At 39.4% G+C, this 18,695-nt stretch overlaps 2 protein-coding genes across 4 annotated transcripts in view; one reads left to right on the plus strand and one right to left on the minus strand.

Annotated features, from left to right (window-relative positions):
- Positions 1-636: 636 nt before the first annotated feature.
- chrm5b (cholinergic receptor, muscarinic 5b) lies at positions 637-15,606 on the minus strand. Its single transcript, XM_044169289.1, has 2 exons — positions 14,543-15,606; positions 637-2,608 (listed from the first exon to the last, which is right to left on the minus strand). Exon 2 carries the CDS (start codon positions 2,540-2,542, stop codon positions 1,025-1,027), a length of 1,518 nt encoding a protein of 505 aa, XP_044025224.1. The 5' UTR covers positions 2,543-2,608; positions 14,543-15,606; the 3' UTR covers positions 637-1,024.
- Positions 3,376-18,695, plus strand: part of aven (apoptosis, caspase activation inhibitor) — a 40,275-nt gene continuing 24,955 nt past the window's right edge. For all 3 annotated transcript variants that reach the window (XM_044169292.1, XM_044169290.1, XM_044169293.1), the window contains exons 1-2: positions 3,376-3,639; positions 5,272-5,443. In XM_044169292.1, the coding sequence (XP_044025227.1) occupies positions 3,445-3,639; positions 5,272-5,443 (367 nt within the window). In that variant the 5' untranslated portion in view covers positions 3,376-3,444. The remainder of the gene's footprint in view (positions 3,640-5,271; positions 5,444-18,695) is intronic.

The following is an 18,695-nucleotide window of genomic DNA, read 5'->3' on the forward strand; positions in this document are numbered from 1 at the left end:
TCTTTAAAGATCCCCTCCAGACATAAAAATACTCTGCTTTGAATAATAATTTGTATCGGATATGATTTTTTTCCACAAAAAAGTTAATTTACCTGGTTAAAAATTCATAAAATTACATTTACTCCTTCTCCCAAAATCTGTAGATTTTGTCCCCCATCTCTTACATTGGAGTCATGTTACTGTAGGAAGAAATCACCTTACCACCAGTATGGAGAGGAGGAATGATTACAGCGACCAATAACTCTTTCAACGTACAGATTGGCATGTGAGTGTTGTATTAAAAGAGTACTCCACCGATTTAGCATTGCACATCTATAACATTGTTGGACTCATGATGGACAGTTTCAAAATCGATGCAGCAGAATCAGAGATATCGTCTTTTTTTATTCCACACATTCTTCTTCCTTGTCAAAACCTGGCACCTACATTTCCCACAATGCAACTCGACCATTGATAGTCCAGTTGGAGATTAGGTTGCTAGCTAATGAAGCCTGGAGCCACTAGCCTCAAACAGAGATCAGGAGCGGGCTACAGAGGTCTGGTAAACTCACTTCTTCCTAGCTCCACACCCCCAGATTATTTTCTTTTTCAAACAACCGACGCTGACTCAGGTGACATCACTTGGGGCAATTTATCAGACTTCACACAGCTCCCTCTGGAGCCACGAAAGGCTTAATACACCTTTTTCACACATGCAGTAGCACTTCCCAATACCTGTAAACAGACTTTGATGTGTAAAATCAGTGGAGTTCCCCTTTAAGATAGCCTTGAAATACTCTGAACCCATTCTTTAACCTTTAACCTTAGTAAAAATGTTTAGCCACCTTCATGAGATTTTTTTTTCTGTAATAATCTGGAACAGCAGTTCTGCATCAGGCTCAGCTCATTTTCCAACAACATGTACTTTAACACAAAAATCACATGCAGCACTTCATGCTGAAGATGACCACTGACTAGATTATATATCAAGAAAATCCACATGTGGGCAAAAGCAATACGTCTGCTCTACTATTGCAGTTCCACATCAAGTCATTTTATTGTTGGCGTTTGGGTTTTGTCCACACCAGTACAGCTTGTCCTCGCCTCTCCTCCTCCTCCACTGGCAGAGCAGAAGCATGCGGAAGGTCTTCTGAAAGGTCTTGTTGCAGAGGGCGTAGCACATGGGGTTGATGGTGCTGTTGACGTAGCACAGCCAGTAGCCCAGGTGCCACAGGGACGTAGGGATGCACTCGGCACAGAAAGTGGAGATGAGCACCATGATGTTGTATGGCGTCCATGTGAGGATGAAGGCCAGGAGGATGGCACTGAGAGTCTGGGCCGCCTTCTTCTCCTTCACCAGCACATTCCTCTTCCTCTTGGTGATCTGGTTCTTCAGGACGGGGTCCATGGGTTTGGAGGTGGTGGAGGAGGAAGGGGAGGCGTTTTTGGTGGGCTGCTCTGCTTCAGGCAGGCAGGGTGTAGGGTTGCCGTTTTTACCCTTTGAGCCAGGTTTGAACTTATAAGAGATGTGCTTTTTACTATTCTTCTTTTGAGGAGTGGAAAAATACTGATCTTCTGTATAATCAGTCACCTGCCCGTTCTTACTACCACTACCTTGCTCTTTGAAAGATCCCTGTGGGGTTTCTATAGAAACATGATGCTCCTCCTCTTCAGATGAGGTGTAGCTGTTAAACGAAGTGATCTGATCTGCTTTCGCCCATGCCTCATCTGATCTAATGGTAGTTTTAGTGGCATTACTTTGGTTAGATGAGGACCAGGAGGCCTGACTCCGGTCTCTCCTCTCTCTGGTGAAATGAAAGCAAGAATGAATGATAGTTTTCTGAGGTTTAGTGCCCTCTAGGACATTTTCTGTTGCGAGCCCTTGCAGCTCTGCTAGATCTTTGGTCCGTCTCTGCGTCTCCTTGTAGATCCGACAGTAAAGGATGGTCATAACAGAGACAGGGATGTAGAAAGCAGCAATGGCCGTCCCAAATGTGATCACAGGCTCTGTTAAAAACTGGATCTGGCACTGGTCCAGAGGCACTTTTCTCTCACCTACAAAGTGCTGCCAGCACAGAATGGGTGGTGCCCAGAGGACAAAAGACACCAGCCATGCAAGGCCTATCATGATGGCAGCTCTCTTTGGAGTCCTTTTAGCCCTGTAAGTCAGCGGCCTTGTAATGGAGAAGTATCTGTCAAAGCTGATGACGAGTAAGTTCATAACTGAAGCATTGCTGGCTACATAATCCACTGCTAGCCAAAGATCACATGCAAGGTTTCCCAAGGACCAGTAACCCATCAGGATGTATGTGGTGTATAAGTTCATGGACAACACTCCTATGATGAGGTCGGCGAAAGCCAAACTCAGTAGGTAGTAGTTGTTTACAGTCTTCAGCTGGCTGTTGACTTTGAAGGACAGCAACACCAGCACGTTACCAACAATAGTTATCAAGCTGACAATGGCCGACACTGTAGCGATGGTTATAACCTCCCAAAGGCTGTGGGGAGCCGCATGGACATGTGATGTGTTGGCAAAAGTGCTGTTTGGAGGATGTACATCCATGGTGCTGTGTTATCTGTCTGTGTTATCAGAGAGAGGTGCCCTTTTGCAGCTCCATTAAGAGTTTTCCTGAAATACAAAGAAAAACATTACAACAACAATTGCACATACTTGTTTTTTTAAATATTTTTATTATATTAGGATAAACCGCTGTAGATATATCTTCTCATTTTTAAGGGGTCACAAAGCGTGCACTCATATACACTACTATAAGTACTGTAGTTGTAGTAGTAGCATTTATGTAAATGTGTCCTCAGTGGACATGTTTGGAAGCTGAAACATCACATGTCTAATAGAGCTGTTTAATATACTACCACATAACTTGTATATAGTACTGTATGTTACTATAGAAATGCAATCAAATCTACTAAATTACTAGTGATTTTTACACATTTGCAGTTTTTATTCATAAGCACAAAATTCCTTAAAGCTGTACTGAAATTTGATTTATTTAATAAACCTCGAAATATAATATAATGCCACTAATATAGAGCCACTGAAAACAATAATAACATAGCTTTTTTAACATTTTTGTTTTTGTACATAAACCCTGCAGCTGTTTTTTTAAATGTATTTATTTATTTTAATTTAATGGAATAGACCCTTGATGTAATGCGTTATGCTGTAATTTATTGCCAGAATTGTTATATTTTTCAAACTGTTGTTTGTTCTCCAATAAAATATTTTAAAATGTTGACATTCAATTTTTGAAATGTAAAATTAATTATATGTCTATAGTGTCCAAGTGTGACATTAATTATTTTTGTCCAAGACTATCGGACTTTTGATGGAGACTCGGAACCATCAAAAGAAATGTATATATATCATAGAACACCATTCAATGTAACACTCATTCCGTACCCTGAGGTGTCACATGCTAAACTATCCGGCCACAGCTGACAGCAATGGAGGGTAGACCGAACAGAAGCAGAGGAGGTTGTTGGAGAAGAGGTGGCCGGGGTGGAAACGACAGCGACAGTTTTGGCGGCGAACACCGGGGCAGAGGGAGAGGAGGCCACCACCGCGGCCGGGGTAAAAGAGACCACTACCGCGGTCGCGGACGCGGCGGAGGCGCACATGCAGCGGAGTTCCATTCCCGGGTGAGAGAGCATGGAAGTTGCGTTCCATAGGCGAGCCCGTTATCCCGCTCTACCAAACCACATTGAAAAATTAGTCATTTTGTAGTTACGTCTCTAAAAAAAAAACGCACACAGGTCTTTGACGATGATGTAAAACATAATATGACCTCCTCTTCAACTCGGCCTAATTAGCATTAATACTTTGTAGATGCTAATACCGAGCGTTGTGAAAAGTTTTAAATATTGATATTTTGTTTAAATATAGTTATGCTTCGTGAATAACCTGAATGCAACCAAAGCACAATCCCTGTAGCAGTTGTAGAGTTGTGAGCTTTACTCAGTATACCAGCCACACTGGTTGATTGCTGTGCATTAGTGGGTTTGTGTCAGCATTATCACATCCACATCTAATACTGTACTGCTGATGCATAATGCACAAAATGAAATGACACTAGATAGTCAGGCAGCTTCTTTTCCACTGGGATGTTCTGTCAGTTGATGCCCCTGCCATCTTAACTGCAGAATTAGAATGGAAACAATAGGGGCTCTGTGATTGCAATCACACAAATCTCCTTTGGTACACAGGGGCTCCTTGATTGCAATCATAAAAAAACTCCTTTGGTGCTCCATATCTACCATGGGGTCTTTGATGATTATGTTGTGTGTTTGAGTTTTGACAGGGCACCAAAAAGAAAAAAACTGAGCAAAACCACACTTTGTCCTTCTGACTCATGTCACGTTGCACATTTCCATGACAACATTATTGAAGGTTTGTGACAAAATGGAAAGAAATCTATGACTCACACAAATTGAATGAGTTCAGTTGTTGCACTGACGTCTATTCTTTGTTATACAGTGGGACATGCCATTTACCTGGATCCTTTTGTTGGGCTTAGCTACCGATCATGAATAAGAGCTATGTGTTAATGACCACTTGACAAAATGCTCTTCGAATTATACTCCGTGGAACATCGTCAGTGGAGGTGTAATTTTTGTCATGGAAAAATCTTAGTCACACACAGGCTAGCTGACTCCGCTCAGTTTAAACTTTTTGAAGTTAGTAAAAAGGAAGAAATTATTTTTTTCACATGATCTGGCAATTCTGTAAGTTGTGATCTACACCAAAGAATGTAATATCAAAGTACAGTTCCTTTTGTTTCTGGAAAGATGACCTATTTCAGAGGTTATGTTATGGTTTCCCAACCGACAATTCCAGGACAGATTTTTGAACAGTTCCCTTCTTCACCTCATCGCATGAAACCTGCTGTACATCCATGGGAAGATGGTACAGGAGAAAAAGATGTGTAAAAAAAAAAAAAAAAAAAAAAAAAAAATTCCTCTCCTGAGGACTGTGGAAGACCGACCAAACATGGTCACGTCCACGTAGAATAAAGTAAAATAATTAGTGTATTTTTGTGCAGATAATTTTTAGTATGTGTTTGTGCTTCTTGCGCTCCACCTTCGCTTTTGGCCATTTAAAACAGGTCATGACCTTCAGTCATGGTCTGACAACATCATGTGATCTAGTTTGTTTTGAGCTTACTGAGACCTTAAAACTCCGGGCTTAGCATGTGCCATATGAAAAGCACTTATCACTTTAATGTCACTTGAATCACTTTCCTCATTGTGTATGCCGCCATGTTTTCTTTTTAGGATCAGGATGAAGGGGACAACTGTCAGGAGGAAGATGGCAGGATGGAGGTGTTCTCCAGGAGGAAACTGGAGTCAAACTGGGACCGTTACGAGGTGTCAGAGAGGCAGGAGCCTGATGATGACACGCCCACTCAGAGAGGAACAGACTACCACGTCCTGCTGGAGACAGCAGGTAAGGTCTGGCCACGAAAAGCTTGAGGAAGTTGTTTGTTTTGCCAACCACACCTGAAGTGCTCAGTCAGCCCTCAGCAGGAGAGGCACGACGTCAGGCATCTGAGCTTCCCAAAAAACTGAAATATTCCTAGAATGATTATTTTTTTTGGGCTTAGATTTGTGTACATAAAGGAATTTCTTTCAAAGGTAGAATTGTGTAAGTCAACACAATAATGTGACATAAATAAATCAGTAAGGGATTGAATTTTTTGACTTTTTCAGTCAGTTTTGTGGAATAGTGGCACAGTAAGCATGACAAAGAAATAAAGCCAGTTCGCTTCAAAAGCTTTAGTGACAAATTCTCAGTCCATCTTGCTTCAGTTGGCACAAATAAATGTTTGCTCATTTTTACCAACGATGATCAAACCATCACTGGACTAAAGAAACAGTACAAGGGTATTATGCTTTTGTGTTGACTTTTAATTTGTGTATTAGCCTGTCTGGGACAGTGACATGGAAATTCAATCTGTGTCAAATGCTCCACTGAGTCTAATTGTACTTTTCTGAAGTTGTCTCCATATTATCTCCCTAATTAGTTAAAAGGAAATGTCTCTTGTCTTAATAGACTTTAATTGCTCTGTATGGACTTTGCTGTCAGATGGCTGCATAGAAGATCCTTGTTTGTTAAATTAATTTCAGCCTCAGTGGTCAGTGTTTGGCCCTCTGCGGTCTCAACAGTCTCATCCCTGTTTCTGTTCCCCAAAGGAACACCAGTAAGAAACAGTACTGTCTTATTAGAGCAGAGCTTGAGATTTTCATATTTAGGACTGATTCTCAGATGACAGCCCCAATGTGGCACTGTCACATTTTGCTCATGCCTCACGTTGGGTTAAATAGAGCAGATGGTCACCCCCCCAAATCTGCTTAGTGTTTTGCCAAAAGTTTTATTTTTAAATATGACAGACAGGGAAGCAGGCTAAGTCTCATTTTAGCAGCTCCCAAGCGTGCCGTAATTTAGCCAAAGTATCTGATGTGTGTTTTATATTGCTATGTCTGTTGGCTTTCTAGCAATTGTTAAAGAGTAACTCCTCACTAGATTTCAGGAGGAAAAACAGAACTTCACTGGCCTCTATGGGTTGAAAGGTATAGACCAGGGGTTTTCAAAGTCTGACACTGTGTGTGCAGCATTTGAACACAGGGGAAGTGACGGTAAATAAATGGATAGAGGAGAGTGTTCCAGGAATAAGAACCATGTCGATGGGTGGTGATTCTGAGCCTTAGTAATGTCAAAAAATACTGATAGTGCAACATGCAGTAAAGTTAACATTACTTGAGCCCCATTTATTTATTTTTTTTTTTTTTTTTTGCCTATATTTGTTTACCATTTTGGCAAATTGGCATCATTAAAAGTATGCAGAATTAGCTATTAGCAGTTCTTGTTTTCAGTGTATCCATGGATGTACAGACAACTATCACTGGATTACTTTGTTACTTTGTTACCGATTTTTGACACTAATTGCGGGAATCAGGCGCTAAAGGTTTTAATGTACCTTAAGTGCCTCCATGAGCTGTGCTGCAGCTCCAACTGCTGGCCGTGTTGATAAGTGGGCCAAATCAGCGTGTGTGTTGTCACCACTAGTTGGCAGTGCAAGTGGGATTATTAGATTGGGTGTACTTACTCTTTGATTATAGTTGGTGTGGATTTTGCAGCTTCATGAGTTTAAGATATGAGCAAGTCTAAAATAATTTATCAGCTTCTCGTCTGATTTTATAACAACATTCAAAGTTTACAGCAGGCTGTGAATAATGTGTGTCATTTTTTCCTGGACTGTTGGCAGTGATGGCAGTATTCAGGACCTGAAACTTCCCTCTACTCCCGGACTTTCATGGCATATTTACTTCTCATTTTCATGGACTTTATTTGTGTCATCTATTTCCAAGCAACACACACCCCCCTGGTGGTTTGGCAGTTAGAAGTCTTCTCCTACATGTTTCTGATGCCTTTAGAGTTTGTTTATAGTGAAGTCAACAAGGAGCAAGTTGAAGAAAGGCTCGGCCATCTTCTTCTCACTAATGTTTGTTGAACATAGTGGTTAAACTAAACAATTAATTGATTAGTTGATTGACAGAACATGTATCTACTATTCTGATATTCGATTAATTGTTTAAGTCTTTTATCAAACAAAAATGCCAAACATTTGATTGTCTCAGCTTCTCAAATGTGAAGATTTAATGGTTTTCTCTGTTTTTTAATTATAGTGACTGGAATGTCTTTGGGTTTTTAAAATGGGCAATAATGTAGTGTTGCAGTGGTGCTGCCACAGTCTATAGGTTGAATTCTGCTCTGAAATACAGTACAAATCAGTTGCTACATTGGAATCATTATGGCAGGAATGCTCGAACATCTTGATGAAGAAGTACAAGTCTGGCATCGCAGCCGTCCCTTTCACCCACTCTCTTCTCAGCATGACTGAACTGATTTCATAACATACTGCTGCAGATAGTAAAGTACTTCACTGTATTAACAGGTGTTGTGGTTTAAAAATCTTTATATTATCTAGTGTTGGGTCATTTGAATTTTATAAATCAACAGGATGTGATATGGGTATTAAGATGCCATTATTCAAAGTAGGGTTACACCAACGCATTGGCCTTGTACCAATTAACAAACATCAATCAGTCATTTTGTGTTCTACTGATGTGATTTAAGTTTCCTTTTTTACTGCAAAGCATGTAAATGAGATTTTACTTTCTTTGCACATTTGATTTATTATTTTTTTAATCATCCATTTATGTTTTGGTAAATTAGTCCTTTTAAAGGCCTGTTGTGGGTTTGAGATGAGCGTTTCATTAAGGTTTAAAGCTGCACTAATCAATATTTCAATATGAACAATAGGTCAAATGACTGTGCAATGTGAAAGTCGTCGCTCGTAGTGACAAACGCACAGATAATTATCAGCCGGCTCATCAGCATTTTAGTGTTTTTTAGCTCTTTGTTTTGGTTTTATGGCCCACAGCTTTACTGTTTTGATTCAGTCTCTGCAACAGGCAGTAGTTTTCAGTGGAAAAAGCTGCAACAACCCACTGTGCGCTACCCGTCCAACATCCAAAGTTACCGACTATCTGGTGAACATAGTGGATGGAGCCTTCAAAATGCCCCAACAGTTAATGCAGCTTTAAGTGTTGTCTCAGAGGCTTGAGGTTATGGAAACAATAACATCCTGGGAGGAACACTACAGTTATTACAATTTCTGGCATTAAAATGAATACATTTACGAGATATTGAAATTATAACTAAAATACCACCTATCTCAACTTATGTAACTAACTTAAAATAACTTAAAATATTGGTTTTATTAGCTGCCTTTAATGAAAACCCACATTTGTTAAATAGGTTATATTTGGACCAAAACACGCTATTAAATACTCACTGAACAAGTACTGAATATTATTCAGCATAAAGTCTGATAAAATTTCTTTGATCAGCCAAGTTTGATGGGGTTTTAGCTAAATATCCAAGAGTTGACACTGACAGTCTGTGCAGCTCTTCGACTTGCTTGTGTTTTTGGAGGAAGTTGCAAGGCCATTTTTAGCTCAAGATGAGGGTTTTAGCAGCTAGCTGTTTTTATAGGATTTTTGTTTTTTTTCTCACGCCATTAGAGAGTTAGTGTTGCAGCAGCATGTCTCTCTCCCTTTCTCTTGTAGCATAAATGCCAAAGGTTGTCCTGTGAGTTCTTTGACTCTCTCTGTGTTTTGCCCACATTGTCAGATTAGTCATGCTGTACATCAAGAGGCTGCCGCTCTCTAGAGGATACTTAATTGTACGTGGGAGGCAATGCTTTCAAGAGTCGTTTTTCTGGCCAATTAAGGTAGCCGTGAAATCAGGAATTCACAACAGAAACCTCCCTTTTCCTTTTGGCTAAAGTTATTATAGAATACTTCTTATTGTGGAGCTTATATCACCATCACTTTTTGTATCCAAGGTGTTGAAGTGTTGGAGTATTCTGTTTACTTTGTTGGCAAGATTGGGCAGAATGTACCAGGTCAGAAGTATGTGCAGATGTTATGTATTTCAGGATAGAAATGGCCTAGAGCAGCAATTCTTATGAGATTCACAAGAGCAGAGTAGTCGAGAGCAGAGCTTTACCTACAGTGTGTTGGAGGCGTTAGACGTGAGTGAGATTATGGGCTGATTTTACAACATTTTAATCAAATAGATTCAATGTTTTTCCTATGCCACAAAGCAGTATGCCATTATCTGACTACAAGGATGCTGCCTTTCATAAGAAGATACTTTAAAGGTGGGGTATGCGATTCTGGAGAAATCCAATACCATGACAAATACCATGATATAGAGCAAACAACGACACAGCAAGTAAAATAACTAACATTGTCTAGGTTGTGGGTTTGCAAACTGTCACTACAGTTGCTGCTGCGAAGCGAACAGCCAGAGAGAACAAGACAGTTTCCCAGAGCCAGCACACCAGCTCCAGACAGCGATACTCACAACTCTCCTGCTGCTATAGCAAACATCACAACAGCAGCATATCTTGGCAAACGATTGTCTGTGGGCAAGTCATTTAACGTTACCTGCCACACAAATCATGGCTGGAATAGTGTTGTGTGGCCCGGTCCGAGCCACTTTGTTTGTTTCCTATTTACAGAGCCAGGGCTGTGTACAAACACCGGGTTTTGTTTCAGTGCGCACACTGAACGGACAGCTAGCGGACTGTGAGGAGACATTCGCTGAATCTGACAAAAAGATGTGTATTGGATTAGAATCGCATACCACACCTTTAATCTGCTAATGTTGCCATCCACTGTTTTCAGAGCTGAGCACATATGAACAACCTAAAACAAAACTTTATCAATATATATCTGAGTGGGTGGGGATTGTTTTGTTTCTGACATTAAGGGGCAGAAAGCATTGAGGTTTTGTGAAAGTGATTCCTTGTAAGTTTTAAAAGAAGATCTTTTAGAGCTGAAATAATTAATGGATTAATTGACAGAAAATGAATCTGTAACAATTTTGATAATTGTTTTAAGATTGGATAAAATAGAGCTTTATTTATCCTAGGGAAAATTGTTGTACAGCATTTGCAGTACAAAGTAGTAAAGCAACATATAAAGCAAAGCATAAAGCGAATATAAGGAGTACAAACTGTTGCTGGCTGTTGCTCGTACGGCGCTGGAATCAGTCATTTTAGTCAAATTTCAAGCCAAACTTACAAAAAATCACTTGTTCCAGCTTCTCAAATGTATAAATTTGCAGTTTTTCTTTGTTTTCCATGATAATAAACTGATAAACTGTTTTGGACTATCAGTCAGATCAAACAAAGAATTCAAATATGTCAAGTTTGGGAAATTGAGATGCACATTTTACTATAATATAATAGAACTAATAGTAAAAAAAAAACTACTGCTGCTTCACAACTCCAGTGTCAGGTGTAACAGTAGGCCAGCTTACTGAGGCATTACATACCAATTTTATAATTATAGTTCCTTTTGAGGCACAGTCCACAGCTGTCCTACCTCCACAAAATATGGTGTTACACACTGTTAGAATATGACGAGCCCAGAAAATCAGTCTGATAAAACAGTTAGGGGAAGTTTTATGAGGTCGCAATTTAACTAAATGCTTCTTAGAGCTTGTGTGTTATCAGTATGTGACTGAAAAATGTAATGAAGGAACAGCTATAAATATAGCTGTTCATCTAAAATCACAATTTTAATTCTAATTTAACACTTAGATAAATAAATACATTTTTTGATTCTAATATGCTAATGTGTGAGCCATTATTGTATAGTCTAAACAACATTTAAAACGTTTACAAGAAGTCTTTTTTTTAAAGTGCTCAGATGAAATGGAAATTTGCTGAAAATCTGCTGCACAGTTCCATGAGAATTAGGCAAACTTCATCTGCTGATGAAGATCATGTGATATGATTGAAAGCCCCAGAACAGCTACTTATTGGAATCTGAGGTGAGACTGTTGTGTAAACATTTGAAATAATATAATCCTAAATTCGGAAATGTAGATAAATGGGAAACATGTATAGAATTCAAGCATGAAAAAACGTGTGTTCATATTTTTGGTATATTTTCTAATCACATGACTGACATGAGTAAAATTTGAACTTTGTATTTCTACACTTTAGTATTGCTAGTTTTACTAAAGTAAAAGATCTGGGTACTTCTTCCACCACTGGCACTATAATATAAAATATATAGTAACTCTTTTCATTCTGACGTTCAACCAACAGTAAGATGTTCTAGTGCAGAACCTGTCACTGTTGTTTATATCATCTCCATTAATATAACATCAGTTTGTTTATATTTCAGTTTGACCATTTCTTCTGTTTAATATCCAAATGCATTTGCTGGTGCAGTGACTCGGTTTTCCCACAAAGAGCATTAAAGCTTCATCTTATCTCTGCATGTTTTCAATAATTAATTCACGCAAAACAAATTAATGCACAAAACTTAAATGCCACTGGGAGATTTAAGCACGAGATCTATAAAGACTTCTACCTTTTCAGTGAATTTGCTTTGCCAATCTATTTAAAAATATATAATTGAGTCTTTTTAACCTTTCAGTGGCTGACTTTCTATTTGCAAAAGCTCTATTGAAAGCTCTACTGTACCTAGTGTGATTAGGAAAAATGGAGCCTGACAGGGAAATTATGTACACAGACTGTTTGATTTGAAATGAAGGTCATGTTGATTTCTGTTATTTTGTGGCCTCCTGGATGGCTATTATTTGGCCCCACTGCTTGTCCAAACATCCCAAATGCTTTTAGCATTCATGTGTTTTGATTGACTCTGATTACACCTTCTATTACACTCAATAATAAGAATTCACAGAGGTCGCAGTATACCTTATTCATGACTGTGTCGTCCGGACTGATGTTGCTTTTCACAGATGAAACCTTGGTGCTTTTGATACCTGAAATATTTCAGGACCAGCGCATTTAGAAACTGCTTTTGTGAAGAAATGTTTTCATCGCCTTGAGAATTTCAGTAGTCATGAATCAGAGAGGAACTGTGATGAACTTGAAGAGTATTGATTGAATTAAAACACATCAAGCCTTAAGGAGTGAATTGCTGTTGACTCTTTTGTAACCTGAAGGTGATTTTATTTTGTCTAGGTCTAGTCCTTGCATTGTTGGGGGTTGATTGTGCTGTTGCTATGGGTAATGCACACATGGTGCAATTCCCTTGATTTGTGTGTTTCATGTTCTTATATCCTGGTGGGGACTTTAACCTGAATGCACACTAACCCATGGGGGCTTGCGTCACTGTGGGGACAAAAATTGAGGTCCTCGTGGGTAGAGACTGCTTTTTGAGGGTTAAGACTTGGTTTTAGGGTACAGGTTACAATTAGGTTAGGGTTAAGGTTAGGAACTTAGTTGTGATGGTTAGGGTAGGGGGCTAGAGAAAGCATTATGTCAATGACTGTCCCCCACGGGGATAGTGAAACAGACGTGTGTGTGACTTAGGGGAATTGCTCGGACAGCATCCTAAGGTGGTCATCTATCTGTACACATTAACACAAGGATTAGTCCTCCTCCCCCGCAGCCGTAGTTTACCGAGGCTGCTAATGGGCATCTATCAAGGCTCAATCATAATGAAACAAAAGGAAATCGCATTAGAGCTTCAGTGATTCACCTAACTAGATTGACACACACACAGGGACGTTTTCCTAACCTAGATGAATAGTCCCAATCATGCCAGTAATTTATATGTTCCGTTGTCATTATGGATACTTGATTAGCCATCTAGACTGGAGGAGACTGGCGTCAAAGCAGAGGAATGAGGCCGGTCATGTACCGTCTGGATGGGAAAAAATAGGAAACAAAGCATTACAGGTGCTTGCTTCGTTTCCCTGCAATTGATGAATATGATTAAGCCAGTGGAGGATGGTGTGAGTCCAAATAAAGCAGCAGGTGGATCATAGACACTTCACTGAGATCATCCCACAGAACAGTCTACCCACTTTCATCCTTAAATACCTGTGTCAATATGTTAATACATGACGGTTTATTTTAGGGCTGCAATTATTTTCATTATCAGTTCAACTGCAGATTAACTTCTCAATTAATGTTTTAAGTTCATAAAATGTCAGAAAATAGTCAAAGATGCCCCTCATAGTTTCCCAGAGCTGAAGTTGGTGTCTTCAAATTGCTGGTTTTGTCCAATTTACTGTCCAAATCCAATGATATTCAGTTTACTACAGAACTGCAACAATTATTCGATTATTCAATCAAAAGAAAATTATTCTGCAACTCTCTGATAATCAATTAATCATTAAAGTAATTTTTCCTGTAAAAATGCTGAACATTTGTTTTTATGGTTTGTCACCACTACCTAGGGTAGTGATGGACATTTTTCACTGTTTTTTGATGTTTTATATACCAATCGATTAATTGAGAAAATAATCAGCAAAGTAATCGATAATAAATAATCGTTTGTTGCAACAGTTGCAGAAAAGCAGCAAATATTTACATTTAACAAGTTAGGACAAGTGAATTTCTGGCATTTTAATTAATCATTAATCATTGAAATGGTTGCCTATTAATTTTCTGGCGATCAGTTTTAAAACTTGTTTGGACAAAGCTCATAGTGTTTATGCCTCCAAGAATACAGTGATACAAGTGTTGGGATGCCAGTCATGTGACTTGTCATCTCCATGGTTTTTAATGATACCTTAAATCAAATCATCTCACTCCTTGTACCTCCCACTTTTTCCAGGGTAAAAAATAAACACACACAGAGCAGCTCTACACACCCATACCCAAACTTATTGAAGTTTATTTAAGATTCAGGATCAATTAAATAACCTTTTGTGGGTGTCAAAAGATTCTATTTTAAATCCACATTGTACAAAATGTACTTTAGAGCTCCCAGTCTGCTGACAATTGATGAACTCCAGCACTTGTTCCATGATTCATTAATATAGTAACTCAGGCTACATTTGCTATTCAGTAATAAAAAATGTATAATGTTAGAATTTATAATATGATTTCACTGAACAGTAAGTAGGGTCAGTTGACAGCTGCTCCTGTGAGCTGTTTAATTTCCTGCCATAATAACCACATCTAACAGAATACATACTCACTCTGTATAGCTCTGACAAAACGATCCTCCAGCGTTAAATGGGCGTTTCACCAGCTCTTTGATATGCTGATTTTCCTTTACTCATTCTTCAGTCTGGTAGAGTTTCTTCTCCCTGTGTCTTTCTCAGCTCTGCACGTCTTCTCTCTGTTTCCCTCTCACAGCGTTTGCTTCACACCTTCCCTTGCTGACTCGCTCTTCCCCTCCCCTGTTCCCTCTTGCTGACTTTTTTCCCTCTGTGCTCCTCTCTCCAACGAGGTGAAAAACACACTTGTCAAATACAGGTAGGTCATCACACCGTCTCTCATCCTCATCAGTTGCTAAGTACGAGGTACTTTGATGCAAACAAGTTTTTCAGCATCGTCATGTGGTACTGTATAGCTCCTAAACGGTCCAGTCTCTTTCTGAGACAAGATGGGAAACGCAACAGCTGTTCAGTGTCAATGTCCATGTGACAGACCAGCTTGGGTGCCTCGTTGGTCCTGTACAGACCTTTTTCACAGAGGGGTGAATTACTGGAAACGGCTCCTGGTCCTCAGAAGTGATAATCAAGAGAAGATCTCATCAAAGCTTTTTCTTTTTCACCGAAGATAAACTCGTGAGCTCAACATCTTTTGCGAAATCGATGAAAGCAGCATGTTCTCACTCTTTCTGCAAAGTTTGAGCAACTCCACTGGCAAGGAAAGCGGAGTATAAAGCTTCTTCGATCCTTGAGGCTGCACTGATTGAATGACTTTTTTTTCTCCTACCTGCCTTCTGCTTTCTGCGTCTGATAAAGCTGCTTGTACGCACTAACATCCTCACCAACACGCACATTCAACCGTGAGCCACTATTAGGAGAAATTCCCACACGGCCGGAAGCCTTATCCTGTATCACAGCACTGAGCAACATGTAAGAGGAGGGAGGAAGAGGTGAGGAGGTGGAGGAGTAGGATGAAGCAGAGGAGAGGGAGGAGCCGGAGGAGGAGTCGATGTGGGTGTCAGCAGCAGCAGTTCAGAAAAGGCCGACTGTTTGCCTTTGTATCAGCAGTGCTTACAGCTGTATGTCTTCATCAGAGAGGAAATGCATTCAACTGCTGGCTCCTCAAACATGTCACATGTCCCACTTTATGGTGACTTGGTTAATCTCCAGTGTGTTTGACCGTGCACCCTCTTTTAAAAGCAGGGTGAGTGACTGTGGAAGCTGTCGGTGGTGATTGGTAGAGTTTTTAAACTGCTTCCACTTTGCCAAGCAATCTCAATTGCCTCTCCTGGCCTCATAGTAAGTGCTTTTCAGCACGTGCTTTCTGTTTCTTTCGTTATGACCTTCCCTGTTCTGATAAGCTTCTGCTGTAGATGTAACTATAGAGGAAGCAAACTAAATTCATTTTGGCTTTTTTTCATAAGGAGCTGCACTGAGGTGAGAAATACATCTTCTCAGTGGCTGAAATGTAAATTAATTTACAGCGCAAAGGCATGTACTGAGAGGATATCTGTAGTGTAGCCCGACCGAAACTGGATTTTTGAGGCCGATACTGATATCTATTTTTGAGAGTTTAAATCCTATAACGATATGTCGTTAAACATAAAACACATAACGTAAACTCTTGATACAGATCCCTTCTATTTTTTATGACCCAGATACATACTGAGCAGAACATTTTACAGTTGAAAAATCTACTTGTCAGCGCTCTCTGGTGGACAAACGTAATCGTAACACTGTTTACTGTCATAATTTCCTCAAACCTAATTTGGCCGACATAAACACTGATACCGATATATTGACAATAAGCTACGTCAGCCGATATATCGACCCGGCTGGTTTATCGGTCCAGCTCCAATCTGTACCTGGCAAGATAGTTTATTGGCAGTTACTACCACTTAGGGCTGGGCAATATGACCTAAATTCAATATCACAATTAATATTACATTTACCTTGGTAACAATTAAAAAGCATCTTATTAAATAATACACCTGTTCACAATTTTCTCCGTCCGCACAGTGGAGCTTTTTATTAATTCTTTGCACTGAAAAATAAACGGAAAGTCATAGATTATGACTGAGTAGTATTTAACATATTCAGCAGTGTTTATTTGCTAAAACAGGAAAATCAAACAAATATGTTCACGTGTTGCAATTATCAAAATAATTAATATTTTAAACAGATCTGAACAACACTTCTCAGCAGTATGTACCAGGTTTTTTTTCATCTGCACCAGCCACCAGCTGCGTTTCTCCTCATTTTATCTGTACAAAGGAATTAATTTATCAAACATATCAATATGTCTAAAATTAAGTTGGTTCGAGAGTCATAATGTTGCTTCTGGTAACTTCACGATTAATCGCCCAGCTGTGCTACCACTATCAAAATGCTATACATCTATTCCGGAGGCAGAATTACTTCTGCGACTCCAGCCTCCTCAGAGCCATGTGGCATTAGTAATGAGTTGAGAGTATGAGTGTCATTATAAAGATGATGAGAAACATGAAAAAGATCAATAACAAGAGATTGAGCTATTATTGACAAGAGGCGAGTCAAGGATAATAGAACAAGCTTTTAACCAATGCTTTTGACTTTGTTGTATTTGGTGCATTCCTTAAGAGCACCTTTTAGCCTCTTGTTGGTAAAACCCAAGCAAACACATTAATCCAGGATATGATTTGATATGATTATGAGGCCCAACAGTTTAAAAATCTAATCTGTTTCCTGCTTGTTGCTGGTTTCATGAGCAGCTGTTCATATCAGTGAGCAACGTCCACTCCAGTGGAGAGCAGCTCGGTGACTGCTGTTGACGCAGTGAGACTAACACATTGTCATGTGTTGTGGAACATGCCATCAGCACTCAACACCACACATGTAATGACATGAGGCCTCGTACAGGTGAGCAGCAATGATGAAGATGTTCGGGATATTGGATGACATTTTTGCTTACATTTTTTTTACCAGGTTTCTCAACATTTTCTGGTCCATCACCGGCAAGTCCCACAATTCTCTTGACCCCAGTTGTTGTTGTTGTTGTTAGCAGCATGGAGGAGCTACAAATCGAGGATATAGAAATTATATCTTTTATAACAATTAAAACTAAACCCATAAATCTTCTGATGTTGTTGCCTTGTACAGTGGTGAGAGGTCTGCAGCAAAGATGGCAGAGTTGTTGTGGAAACTTGCGTGGAAGCCTGGTGTTTATTTAAATCAGCCACTGTACAACATGGAAAGTTGCTCCAGCTAGGAAAGTGTGATGCTAGTGGGCTTATGCCATTGATTCTAGTGCATAAAAATACAAAACAGGGTGTGAAATGTGTTTCTTCCAATGCATTGGTTTCTGTTTTTAACAGACTTATTGGCATTGTCAACCAGGACGGGTTTGTCTCAACAAGCCAATGAACTTTTTGTTTGTACCATACTTTCACCACACTGATTTACTATATTAATGATACTAATTGAATTAAATAACATGACGAACACCAGTTTTGATATTTATTTTTTAGGAAAGTAAATTAAAGAAATATCAATATTTTAATATCCTCGAACACAACAGTAGAAATAGAGTTCTAGGAATTTTATGTTTTGTTAATAATAATAATGATAATAATAATATTAGTGTGCGTTGTGAAACGTTGTGCATGCATAAAATCAGTCATTTCTCAACAACAAAGGTATTAGCTTTGAAAGTTGTCGCATGCATTATACAGTTATTATAATGGAGGATTTGATGACCAGCCTACAGGAGGACCCATTGAAGTGCCACCATTTTTCTGGCTCCTACATCTTGCCTGATCGTCCTGAAAGGACCACAGCTGTTTCATCCTCATTCTGAGTGATTGAACTTGAGTAGACCGGGTGCTGTGCATTTCTTTGAAATGGTTTTTCTTTCATGTGACTATATCATGCATGTTCCACTAAGCTGCAGGCTAGCTATTGATAATCAGAAGAATGCAATACAAAAGATATGAGGCATGTCTAATGTATCCCTCAGGGAGTTCATATAATGAGGCACACAGATATATGGTGATTGCTTGGTTTTCGTAGATGGGACACATCCACCTACACACTAGCACTGTCATGGTGCTGTTAGCCACCACTATTATTGTGAATAGAGGTTATCGTAGGCTTAAGTTATTGATGGGAGAACAATACAGTAGCCATCAATTATGAGCCACACGTATTATTGCATGAA

Source organism: Siniperca chuatsi, linkage group LG16 (genome assembly GCF_020085105.1).
Source record: "Siniperca chuatsi isolate FFG_IHB_CAS linkage group LG16, ASM2008510v1, whole genome shotgun sequence".
In the NCBI taxonomy this organism is placed as follows: Eukaryota; Metazoa; Chordata; class Actinopteri; order Centrarchiformes; family Sinipercidae; genus Siniperca; species Siniperca chuatsi.

What these genes read in the sequence shown, in the direction of transcription:
- chrm5b (XM_044169289.1), bottom strand. Translation starts at nt 2,542, where the DNA reads ATGGATGTACATCCTCCAAACAGCACTTTTGCCAACACATCACATGTC.